Below are 13,315 nucleotides of genomic sequence, written 5' to 3'. Positions count from 1 at the left end.
CGCCGCCTCAACGTGGCCTGACGAGCAGTGCCATGTCCGCGCCCAGGGCTGGGTTGAACCCTGGGCTGCCGCAGCAAAGCATGCAAACTTAACCACTCGGCCATGGAGCCCGCCCCGGGCAACTGCTTCTCATCCAAATCCGATAAAGGTAAAACTCAGATGTCTTTGAACAACAAAGACCAATTAAAACAGCCTGTGGCCTGGATAAATCAAGGCTATGGCCCACCCATTTTTAATACCATTGAATGGATGAGGTGGCACCAAGCATTAAAAAATTCTTTTAATTGGAAAATATGACTCAGAGAAAAGTACCTAAGGGTATGACTTGCCCATTAGTCTGATAGGCTTAAATAAGTCCAGAGAGAGGCACGAGGCTAAGAAAGATGAGAAATATAGGAAAACTATGAGTGTGGTCATTGGATCTATTAGAGAAGAAACCAGTTTTCAAAACAGCTGCATTACCAAATGATCCACTAGCCTCTTCTAAGAGAGATGATGACTGAAAGAGTATTAAAATGACCCTTAGTTCCCATATTTCTACAGGGAAGAAACAAGCTAATACAGCTTCTAAGCACCCATGTAGTATATTCTCCATTTGCCCTCTTCGAATGTAGCCAAGAATGATAACAAAAAAGGCCCCACAGAGAACAGTGAACTATGACGCACCTCCCAAGGAGCAGAAGTAGGGTTTACTTGAGGCGCAAGCACAGCATTTTCTCAGTGGGATTTCAGGATTTCCCTGAACCAGTGACTCCTGTGTATTTTCCTCTTTCCAATCCATAATGATTATTGTAAAAAATACATTTCTCATATGTTTGGATTATCAAAAGAAGGAAGCAGAAAATGCTAATTGGGAATATAAAGAGAGTCAAATTAACTCAAAATGTATCACAGACTTAAATGGAAAAAGGAAAACTATAAAACTTTTTGGAAAAAAAAACATAGGAAAAAACCTTTGGGACCTAGGACTAGGCAAAGAATTCTCAGACTTGACAACAAAAGCATAATCCATCAAAGGAAAAACTGATAAATTGAACTTCATCAAAACTAAAAACTTTTCCTCTGTGAAAAGCCCTATTAAGAGGATGAAAAGACAAGCTACAGACTGGCTGAAAAATATCTGCAAACCATCTATCTCATAAAGATCTAATACTTAGAATATGTAAGTAATTCTCAAAACTCAACAGTAAAAAATAAACAATCCAGTTAGGAAATGGGCAAAAAACATGAACACACATCACACCAAGGAGGATAAACAGATGGCAAATGAGCACAAGCAATGACACTCAGCATCATTAGGCATTAGGGAAACGAAAATTAAAACCGCAATGAGATTTCACTACAACCTATCAGAATGGCTAAAATAAAAAATAATGATAGCACCAAATGCTGGCAAGGATGCAGATGAACTGGATCACTCATACATTGCTGATGGAAATATAAAATGGCAGTCACTCTAGAAAATAGTTTAACAGTTTCTCAAAAACCTAAACATGGGGGGCCAGCCCAGTGGTGCAGCAGTTAAGTTCACACATTCCATTTCGGCGGCCCAGGGTTCGCCGGTTCAGATCCCGGGTGCAGACCTAGGCACTGCTTGTCAAGCCATGCTGTGGCAAGCATCCCACATATAAAGTAGAGGAAAATGAGCATGAATGTCAGCTCAGGGCCAGTCTGCCTCAGCAAAAAAAAAAAAAAAGAGGATTGGTGGCAGATGTTGGCTCAGGGCTAATCTTCCTAAAAAAAAAAACCTAAACATGGAACTATCATATGACCCAGCAGTTTTACTCCTGGGTATCTATCCCAGAGAAATAAAAACTATGTCTGCACAAAAATCTGTACACTAATGTTAATAACTTTATTTGTAATAGCAAAATACTGGGATCATCCCAGATGTCCTGTACCAGATGAATGGTTTAACAAACCGTGGTACAGCCATTCCATAGAATACTTACTAACTAGAAATAAAAAGGAACAAACAATTGATAAACACAAACTCACTAAGTCTTCAGAGAATTATTCTAAGTCAAAAAAAGCCAATTCCAAAATATTAAATCAAAATGTTAAATACCAAAATATAGTAAAATCCTTAAACATCAAAGTGTTATCATGAGGCAATTTATAATAGAAATCTTTTTAAATGTAAATATTCAACTCTATGAGAATGGTTTAAATATAAAATGGAATGCTATGCAAGAATAAGGATGCTCACAGGTTTGAAACTATGCAAAATATTATATTAACTCTGTCAAAAATAGGCACAGTAAGAACATTAAGATAATCCCAAAGTTGTTTTCCTTGAGAAAAGAATAATGAGGGCTTTTTCTCTTCTCACTCTATATTTTAACCATTCTCATAGAGTTGAATACTTATGTTTAAAATGTTTTCTATTATAAATTACCTCATGATAACATTATGTTTAAACATTTTTCTATCTTCTAAATGTCTTGCAAAGAACATACCATGTTCAAAATTAGAAAAAAAAATAAAGACATTTAAAAAGAGGGAACTTGGCTTTTTAAAAAGCAATATTACGTTAAATAATACTTGAGGGTATTATGCTAAGTTAAATAAGTCAGATGGAAAAAGCCAAATACCTACTGTACATTTCACTCATATGTAGAAGACAAAAACAACAACAAAAACCCACATAGATATAGAGATTAGATTGGTGGCTCCCAGAGGTGAAAGGGGGAAGGCGGAGGGGGCAAGGAGTATAAGGGTACGGTGTACGGTGACAGTTAAAAAATTTTTTTAAAAGGCAATCTTATGTTATTTTGAGTGCATTCGATTAATCTGAGCTACACCAAATAAATTTATTTTCTTATCTCAAGAAGAATACAATCCAGGAAACATATCTAATTGAAATTCTTTCTAATATATTACTTTGAAAGCGTTTGGCCAGATGTTGGGGATGCGTCAATATCAAGTGGCACCTACAAAAAAAATATGTACTATATTGAAAGATTTTTAGTTGTTCATATTATCTGGTAACTACCATTGCCAATAACTAAACAAACCAATAAAGGTAGTCTTTTTACATTAGTATAGCTGTTAATTATCATGAACATCATTATTATTCATTGCTACTATTTAATGAGCACTTCCCACACACCAGGCACTGCCTTATCACTGTATGTGTACATTCTCCTATGAGGTCGCAGTTATTATCACCATCATGATTTATAGTTGAAGAAATTTGTGCAAGGTCACATAGCTCTATCATAGTGCTCAAGTAAAATGAGAAGCATATTCAGAATGTAAACCCAGTTTTGTCTGACCCAAATATCCCTGATATACTGCTGCATACATTCGCTCAATGTAATATACTAATAGCACTTAAATAAAAGAGAAAAATACATTAAAACTCACATTAGCTAATTTGCCCATTTTTAAGAACAGTGACTAAGAAAATAGAATTTCCTCATTTCTTTCTTACCACAAACCACATTTTTACCAAACTTTCTGGGGAAGCTACAAAATCATTGCCTAAGCATTACCTCTCATACATTATATCTGGTTAGACACAGCTATAACTATGGTCCAACCCAACACCCTTCAGAGCATTTCCTTTTACTCTATACATGAAGACTAATAAGAGTAATTGCTACTAACAGTCTATCAAAAAACAATCCTGACATTTTAGCACCACCTTAGAAGTACAGTAGATACGTAGTGAAATCAATATTTTAGCAAGTAATTAAGATGAAAACCAAAAGGAGAATATCAAAACATTTTGCTACTATTTCTGAATATGCTTCTCATTTTAGCTTCCTTTTTCATGTTGCAAATTTTTCAGATCCCAAATCTTACCCATAGAGATCACCTTATGGCAAATAATTTTTGCCTCTGATAACACAGCTCTTCCCAATTCAGTGGCTATAAAAAGAGAAAACGTTCCATTATTCTTTAGACCACCTTTATGGAAAACGTGAACAGAGAATCCCAAACTGCCTTCTTCAGCCATTACCTACTCTTATGCCTTCTGTGGAAGGAGAGGTCACCAGCCTCCTAAAATACCTCCATTGAAAAGATCCATTCATTCATTAATATATTTGACAATCCAGCAAGCATTTCTTGAGCACCTACTGTACATCACATGCTGTTCTAGGTGCTGCCATAATGGGAAGTTTCTAAATTCAACAAGGACTTTCCAAATCACATCCTTAGCCTTTAAGACAGCATAGAGCAAATCTGCCCAAAGCCTGTTCACTAAAACACTAATCTGGAGGAGGAAACATAAAGTGAGCAGTGGAAGCAGGGTAAAGGGGATGAGCACAGCAATGGAGTCCCTTGGTCAATAAGTTCAGAACTCTACATACCACATCCCTTAACTGAAGGTTCACAAAATGTACTCACTTTTATACTGATGCAATAATAGGGATACCTCCTTAGCTTTCATTTTTTCCCAAACTCATTGAACCGTGGACCACATTTTTAAGATGCTCTTAATTCCTTTTGAAACTGTGCTCCACAGATCACACATTGGGAAATGCTGGGACATTATTTTCTCTTGGTCAAAGCCATGGATTTTTTAAATCTCTACCTATCTGCAAGCCATAGCAGCGAGAATAACTGAGTTTGTGCTAACATATCACTGACAAATGCTTTCCTACTTATTTTTCTCTGTGAGTTTCCTCTATTTCGGAAGTTTGGTCATTTAAATTTCAACAAAACTGAGTACATTAAGGTACCTAGTATTTCAGGACGGTTGTGAAACTCCCATTTTAAAAGGAAGATATAAGGCAATAACCCCGAAATGAAAAGAAACCTTTCTCTCTATGCCCACAGTTGAAACTTCACAAAAGAAATAAACACTAACTGAACACGTATTTTGCAAAATGGACTGATAAGATAAGCTAGGTAATTTTTAAAAATATAAATTCCTGAGTCCTACTCCAGACCTACTGAATCAGAATCTGCAAGGGCATTAAATAAGGTGATAACCATCCATCGTAATTCGTGTTATCTAGGAAGTTTGGGGAAAACTGAAGCATCTCTGATGTTAAAAAGCAGGATAGTTTCATCTGGAGCACTGACCGTCCCTAAAAGTTAGCTCTAGCCCTTTTATTGTGTATATTAAAAATCCTTTTGAATACTTTGTTTTATTACATCATTATATTTTCTAACATAAGAAATAACTTTTCTTATTCATTTCAGTTATAATAAAATTGAAATATAAGAAAAATAAAAGTGATTTCCATAAGGAAGAATATCAGGAAGGAAAAACACTCAGAGCCCAAGCAAAATTAAAGCATTAAAGCATCTTATATGGAATTAAAGGCTGAAAAACTCTTAAAGAGTTTAGGCCTTAAGTTTTCTCCAATCCAGGCAAGCATTCTATATTAAAAACAAAACATCCTTAGGAATACAAGATAAAAGACAAAACAGTGACTAAAAACTAAGTCCAACTTTGAGTCTCTGTCTAATCATTTTCCTAGCTAAACTTTTTTAACCCTGCATAAACCAAGTCCTTTGGTGCAAAATTCCCCGAAAGTGTTGAGAGCTACCTTTTCAAGAGAACGAGATGAAAAAGAAAAACAAGAAAATAGCACAACTTAGGAAAAATTATCCAACTATCAATAAAAAAAACAAAAGTTGTTTTACTGGATTTAGTAACTACTGCTCTACGATTCCTAACCATTTACTAACGATCTCCCTCCCAAAGCCTCAAAGAGATAAAAAGATTATTTTGCTTAACAACATTAAATTAACACTCATCCAAAAGAAATTAAAAAGTGCTAGGATGAAAACAAAATATGATGTGGTAAAGATTTATTTATTTGCTATATTTTTAAATATTTTAAAGTTATATTAAAATAAGTTGTTATACCAAAATATATCAAAAGTGGGTGTCAAATATGATTTGCTTGAAAATGTTTTATGATGCTATTCTATTATCAGTTAAAGATATACAATAATTGGCCCTTAGAAGCATTTATTTCTCTTAATTTTAATTCTTCCTTTCTTTGGATCCAATAACAACCACGAAAACTTCCCTTTGAAAAGTGTTATCTCCATTCAACGTTAGAGAATCACCTCGAACCCTTATGTCTCCACAAAAGCTTCCCTAAAAAAAATACTTTCCCAAACCTACTTGAATTTATTTTTTCACAGAACATTAGAAAATTCAAGCTGTTTCCAAACACACTTTTCTGCCTTTTGCTAACTCTTAACTTCCTTTTGTGTTATCCTCACACCTGTGGAAATTATACAAGCTTATCATATTTCATACTTTGTTTTCTTCTACTCACCAGCTATATTACATTACTTTAATATCTTATTACAGAGATTCTCTCATCCAAACTGGGCCCTGACTTTGGTTTCCTTCAAATTCAAAAGACACCACCACCAAAACAAGCACACAAGGGAATATGTCAATTCTCTCAAGGTCAGTTTCAAATTAAATTACATGTATGATTTCAATTAATAAAATGATTTCTTAATGTTATGCTCTTTAGGTTATTTATCTTATGTTATCTAAAAAGACTGTACATTCCCTTGCTTCTAATTTAGATACAGGCAGACTTCAACTCATTTGCTTTCCTTTTCCCAGTGAAATCTCCGCTTTTCTTCTTCAGTCCCCGTAGTGTTAGACAAATAATTTAGATTTTTGGTTACAGGATCCCGTATTTGCAAAAGTGGATTAATTCACTTGAGCAGACAAGTTACTATGTTTTAAAGAAAGTACAGACCATTATAATTGCCTATTTGAAATTGGGGAAGAAATGGAGTTTAAATTCATAAAAATATTGAAATTATTCAATATAGTTAATAGATCTATGAGTAATAAACAAAAACGTGAAAAACATTAAACAAAACATAAAAACTAGCATTAGTTTTAGCTATTATTGACCATCTATGAAATCTCTATAAAGTCACTTCACGTCTTGTCCTAAGGTTTGACATTGCAAAAGAAGGGATTTATGATTTCTAACATTCCTTCTGTTTCTGGATGTCCTTTAGAAATGTAATGCGATGTCAGTACTGAGTTTTGTATCTGCTATACTGTAAACACCTGTATATACACACAAACACACCACAATGACATTTCTACTACACTAAACTTTCAGGAAAAAAAAGAATGTAAAAATTCAAAATAGCAACTAGGCATTTTCATACAGTGACCGTGGAAAGTAACTGGTATATCCCTTCCTAAAAGTCAGTGCTCAGTGTGACACTATCTATCAAAAATTAGAATGAGGAAGCCCTTCAAATCCAGTATATGCACTTCTAGGAATGAAGACTAAAGAATGACTTGCATATTTACACAAACAAACACACATGGGTCAAAGACATATATTGCAACCCTGGATATATAATATGCAGTTCATACTAAATCCAAACCTAGATTCTTGATTTCCACTCTCAATTCTGTTCTACCTCGTCTTCCACATTCTAAGAAATGACGCCAGTTGGTCAAGCCAATGTCAAGGAGTATTTATTCATTCCTCCTTCACAATAAATCCACTAGAAAGTCTTATCTTTTTTCTTTAAAATACATTCAAAATGAGTCACTCCTCTAGATTCCTACCACTACCAACCCAGTCCCAACCCCTTTATCTCTCGCCTGGACAAAAGAAAAAACCTCCTGGGTAAATTCCTACCATTTACTCTTGCCCTCCACCACAACAGAAGCCAAAAGGTCATTTTAAAACTTATATAAGATCTTGCACTTCCCTGTGTCAAACTGTCTTATGACTTCCCATTGCACTGAAAGGAAAATCTAAGTGCCTCATGCTGGCATCTACCTGCTTCTCCAAGTTCATCTCACTCCATGTTCTCCCTAGCTTAGACTATGCTAGCCAAAAGTGACAATTCCTAAAATCTACCAAACTTTTTCCCGCTCCAAAGCCCATGGTCATGCTTTTCTTGAGCCTGGAAAGCATCTTTCGAGGCTGGCTTCGCATTATCCAGTTATTATCACAATAGCTTTCCCTTGCCCACATATTTTCCCTTTTGTACACTGTTACTTCATACTTTTTGTTCCCCTTCTACACTCACCTCAATCTTTAATTATCTTGTTTATTTGCTTCTTAATTTTCTATTTCTTCCCACTAGTATATAAAATCCAGATGGCATGAGATTGTTTCACCACTATTATCTCAGCACCATATACAGTCCACATCAATATTCATTGTACGAATGACAGAATAACATAAGAGAAACCTGAGGTTTAGCTCTAATTTGCCACAGATAAGCTATTATTTAAACTATGAATCTTAATTTAGAGTAAAAATTTTACAGATCAGTCAATTCCTCTATCTAATCTACTTCAACTAAAATAAGGAAACATATCAATAAGATGGATCAATAAGAATTTGGTAAAAACTTGCATGATACACAATAATATACTAAAAATTTATGATCTGGCTTCAGCAATCTTCTAGGCTTCATCTCTGGCCACACACACACACATACCCCCCTTAATTTGTGGCCACTTCCCCTTTGGGAAATATAAATTGTTCAGAATGGCTGTAACTCAAGGTGTGCATGGCAAATGATGAAACTAAGAAGATTGTTGTGGACAGATCAGGCTTTTGTATCGGATTAGGTGTTTACGTTTGAGTTTAGAGTCAGGGGGTTTTATGAAAGTTTGTACACTTTAAGAACATGTAGGACATCTGATCAACTGGAAGAGTGAGGGATCAGATTCAGTACAAAGATTACCACCTAAATGCTATAAATACAATAATATTTTTGCTAACACAGAATCAGTATCATGTTTCTTCTGCGACAGACTAAAATTAGATCTTCCCTTACTGTTAAGATTTCAGATTGTTATACTAAAGTCTATATGCCTTGCTCCTATGTGCCTTGTCCCAGTCAAATTATGTTGGCCTTCCAGAATCTTGTCCAGTCAGATAACGAACTAGAAGCTACATAGCTCTTTCCACTGATAACATAACATATTCTCCTTATCTCATTCATTCCAAACTGTACTACATTTTTAAAACATCCTGGGGCTGGACCAGTGGCGCAGGGGTTAAGTTTGCACATTCCGCTTCTTGGCGGCCCAGGTTTCGCGGGTTCAGATCCCAGGTGCCATGTGGTAAAAGCCCTGCTGTGGTAGGCATGGCGCCACGTGGTAAAAGCCCTGCTGTGGTAGGCATCCAACGTATAAAGTAGAGGAAGATGGGCATGGATGTTAGCTCAGGGCCAGTCTTTCTCAGCAAAAAGAAGAGGATTGGCAGTAGTTAGCTCAGGGCTAATCTTCCTCAAAAAATAAAATAAAACATCCTCTATTGGTCCAAATAATTGCATATTCTATTTTTATTTCTAAGATGAAGCCTGCTTACCTAATAAGTGTACTCCTAAAACCATGCTGCATAATACATATTTAGTTGTTGAAAAGATTTTCCTATTTTGCTATTAAAAGTCCCAGGAAAGACGACAAAAATATTAAGGTCCACTTACATTAGCACATTCCTCTGGCTCTACCTTAATTGTTTTTCCATTAAAAATAATTCTTTGAAAAAAATAAGAAATATAACTAATCACATGTTCTTTTTGAGCCTTTGAATAACATACCTCTCCACCGAACAAGAGCAACACATTAGATAACTCAGGAAGCTCTGTCTCTCCAAACTAGGCAGTCCTAAGCAGAGCTAGCTTCTGTTTTTAGGAAAAGCCCCACTCCTATAAATTTTACCTCTCTTTATCTCAAATCAGGAGTCAACACGTGCAGGGTGCAGCGCTGTAAGCACAGCAAATAAAACCACAAAGAGAAAAACTATAGCTTTTAGAACCCCAGTGAGGTCACAGCACCTGCAAAGGAAGCCTGGTCATTGCTTTTTGAGGAGGACTGTGTAGAATACGGGGAATGAGTAGCAGAGGATTAAAAACTTGGAGAACCACTGAAGCGACGAATAATGCCCAATCTGTCTCTGCAACCTCTTACTTCACACAATTCACATCACAACAAAGCAGTAAGCAGTGGAAAAGACTTAAACCCCTACCCTACTCACCTGTACAAGTGAGCTGCAATACAGAGTTAATGGCCCAGTTTCATACTACTTCTTCAATTAAAACAAACAAAAACACAACATACCTTCCAAAAGGGATCCCAATTCGTATTTTCCGCTAAAAAATTTGGGCAAGGAAAATACAAGTGCTCCCAGTCCTATCATGAAGGATGCAAATGCAAGCCATCTTGGTTTGTGTCCTCTTTCACCAATGAATGATACAAATAAAGACAACAAGCAGAATGAGATATCATAGCTCGACGATATCAGGCCCGTCAGGGAACTCTTCATTTCATAGCGCTTCTCAATCGTGGAAATGCTAATATTTACTAGGCCATTTACTACAATACCTAAAAGAGAGAAAAAGGAATTTACGTGCATTATTCCAACTTTACCATATAGATCATGATCACTAACACAATTTACTAAAGTTTGGTTGTTTGTTTCTCTTGATATTTTTTAATGAACAAATTTGTCTCAAAGTTTCAAAACTAGGCAGCTCAAACATACTTCCTTACAAATCAGTTTACTTTTAAACTATACACTTGTGAATTTTCAGGTGTTAAACAAAAGCGATGCTTATCACACACTAAATTGTAGCTAAGTTCATTTTTCTTTAAGTGACAAACAGAAAGTAGACTAGTAAAGTCTCATGAAGCTGGTTTGCTTGAGAGTTTCCAAGGGTAGCAGATTCCCATGGATCTCACTTGGAAGGGGGCAAAAAGTACAGGTGACGCCAGAGGTCCTTAGAGTAATGCTCAATTGCTTCCCAAGGCTACTCAACCCTTAAATATATTTATGTAGAATAGGAGATCCTTGACTTAGTCTTAAGAAAGGTGAAACGGAGCTCTCAAAACTCTTTTTTTTCTAACACTCTTCTAGACATTAAAGTTATCATTTGAAAGGTCCTGGAGAAAAATAAACATAAACTAAAAGTGCTATTTCAACCACTGGCATTCAAAACCATAGGCAAAATAAAAGAAAAAAACTTACACTTCATCTGTTTATTATAACCATGATGCAGGAATATAAAGCAAACGAAGAAAATCTGGAAATCCAGTTTTGACTGACTTAAAAAACGTCCTGCCCAGATGAACATTAAATTTACAGGAATTTAAACATTATTACAAATTGAAAATAAAAAGCATCTGATCAAACTACAAAGTCTTTAACTAGTTACCAGTTTTACTGAAGAGAATACCATGAATTGTTTTCATTCACTAATTAGGAGAAAGAGTATATACAAGCCATGATCTCTACAATCTCTTCAAATTGTGCTTTATCAAGACTATAACTGCAAATACCTTTCAAGAAGATTGACATAAGTTTTAACGTTCTAACATGATTTTTACATTTATGCCAGTTTAATAAGTCTATAAGCCAATTTACACTTCCTGAGATTTCAAGTATCCAAAGTACCTGGGAATGACATCTTGATAAGGAGATAAAGTTATCTCAGAATGCGAAAATTTCCCCATCCAAAAATCAACTTCCCAACATAGTTGCCATACTGATTAAAAGTTAGTCATTAGAACTCAATGACTTTATGGTAAAACTTCTCTGGAAAAGCAACTCTTGTAAACTCTTGTGAAAGGATAGCATTTTAACCTATGCACTCCAATGTGAATTCTATGCTATGCCAGTTCCAGGAACTCTGCTTAAAAAAAAAAAGAAATTCCATGAAATACTGCATACTATGTCTCTCTACTGTAAATGCACGAAGATAGGAATCACATTAGGAAATTAAGTGATAGGAGAAATTACAAAACAGATAAGGCACAACTCTTTCTTTAAGAGTTTACCTTTAAGAAATGCTGGTTAAGTAAATTCATTTGGCAAATTTTAGGGACTTTTTCCCCCCAATTAAACACCTATTAAAATTAAAGACCATGGAAATGGTCTTCCCAAACATCATGTTTGAGAAACATGGTAATAATGTTTTCAGTCATTCAAACTTAAACTGAAACAAGAATTAATTTATTGGGTCACTTTCATCTCAGATTACACTTCTAAATTGGAGACTTCTGCATAAATGCAGCTCCACACTAAACCCGACACATTTCTCTAAAAGTGCCAATTATATTTGATAATAATTTTATATAATATTTTATATTAAAAGTCAAATGACGTATTCTGGAATGAAGTAGAAATTTCAGAATATATTTTAAGATAAAACACAAGACAAGAAGTTTTTTACTTATGTCCAACTTCATTGAACTTTGCATTCCTTTGACACTGAGATGCTTCAGAATCACTGATTTGGAACAACTAACATCAAGACATTGAGAGAAGGTGAACTTTGGTGGGGACAAGAAAGGTGGAAAGGGAAATAACTCTTGAGCACAAAACTACTCTTAGTAGAAGATCTGCCATTGACTTGGAATCAACAAATACTTAGCACCTAACATGTGCAAAGCAAGAGACACAGTTCCTTTGAGAAAGGGGAGCAGGTATAACAGGAAGAATATATTTAGCTTTATTCTTCTGCTAATCTTTAAAAAGCAATTTCCAACCCCCTCTCCCCCAAACACTTCTTGGATTGTATTTCTTCCACTCAGTCCTTGATTGCCTCTTTACAAAATATTTTGAAACCACGACTCAAGTGACCAAAAAATATCTAGATACCATCAAATTCTAACTAACGTTCAGCATGTCCTTCAATGCTCCACCTTAATGCCCACCCCTCCTCAGGTAGTCACCTTAGTGTAACTTTCCATTTCTTTCATCCCCTGCATGAGATGCTACACCACAGCAGCTTTTACCTTCTCTAGGCTTTCTTTCTTACAAGCCATTCTCCTACCCTACCACTCGCTCCTCCAAAGAAGGCTTAGATTGCAAACTCCTGGGGGTATAAACCTGGGCTTTATCAGTAAGTCCCACGAGAGTCTAAAAGATACCCTTGAACAAAACAGATAAGGCACAACTCTTTCGTGTTTGAAAGGCTTCACCCTTTCAATAAGGACTGAAGCGTTCGCTAACTTACTCACTGGGCTCCACTTGTGCCTATATACAACTCAAACTAAACACACCCATAAAACATGAATGCTTATGTCTAATCTAAACTATATATATTTCACAAGTTTCTCCTTTGGGGAGCCACCCTTCCACTCATCTGCAAATTTATTAATCCTTCCCTTCCAGAAACAATGTAAAAAATCCCTTTAATAAAGGGTTTAGCAAAATTACAAGCTTTTGTAATGTAGAATAGATTCCCCCAGGGAAAACCATTCCTCAAGGAAGGCTCCAGTAACTTCCATCCTCCTTGGAGGAATCGAATCTGCTAAACTGAGGCAGAACACCAACAAGAAAAGGCTTGTATCTCCAAGTTTTAAATGTTGGGATAAAAGAGAAGC

The 13,315-nt window shown here is 35.6% G+C and overlaps 1 protein-coding gene across 2 annotated transcripts in view; it reads right to left on the bottom strand.

Moving 5' to 3' along the window:
* SLCO4C1 (solute carrier organic anion transporter family member 4C1) overlaps positions 1 to 13,315 on the bottom strand; it is a 61,786-nt gene that overhangs the window by 47,423 nt on the left and 1,048 nt on the right. For both annotated transcript variants that reach the window (XR_011425664.1, XM_023617924.2), the window contains exon 2: positions 10,049 to 10,312. Coding sequence is in view for 1 of the 2 variants with exons in the window: in XM_023617924.2 (XP_023473692.2) it covers positions 10,049 to 10,312 (264 nt within the window). In the remaining variant the exon portion in view is untranslated. The remainder of the gene's footprint in view (positions 1 to 10,048; positions 10,313 to 13,315) is intronic.

The sequence above is a fragment of the Equus caballus genome, chromosome 14 (assembly GCF_041296265.1).
Source record: "Equus caballus isolate H_3958 breed thoroughbred chromosome 14, TB-T2T, whole genome shotgun sequence".
Taxonomy (NCBI): domain Eukaryota; kingdom Metazoa; phylum Chordata; class Mammalia; order Perissodactyla; family Equidae; genus Equus; species Equus caballus.
This window is presented reverse-complemented; position numbering and strand designations above follow the sequence as displayed.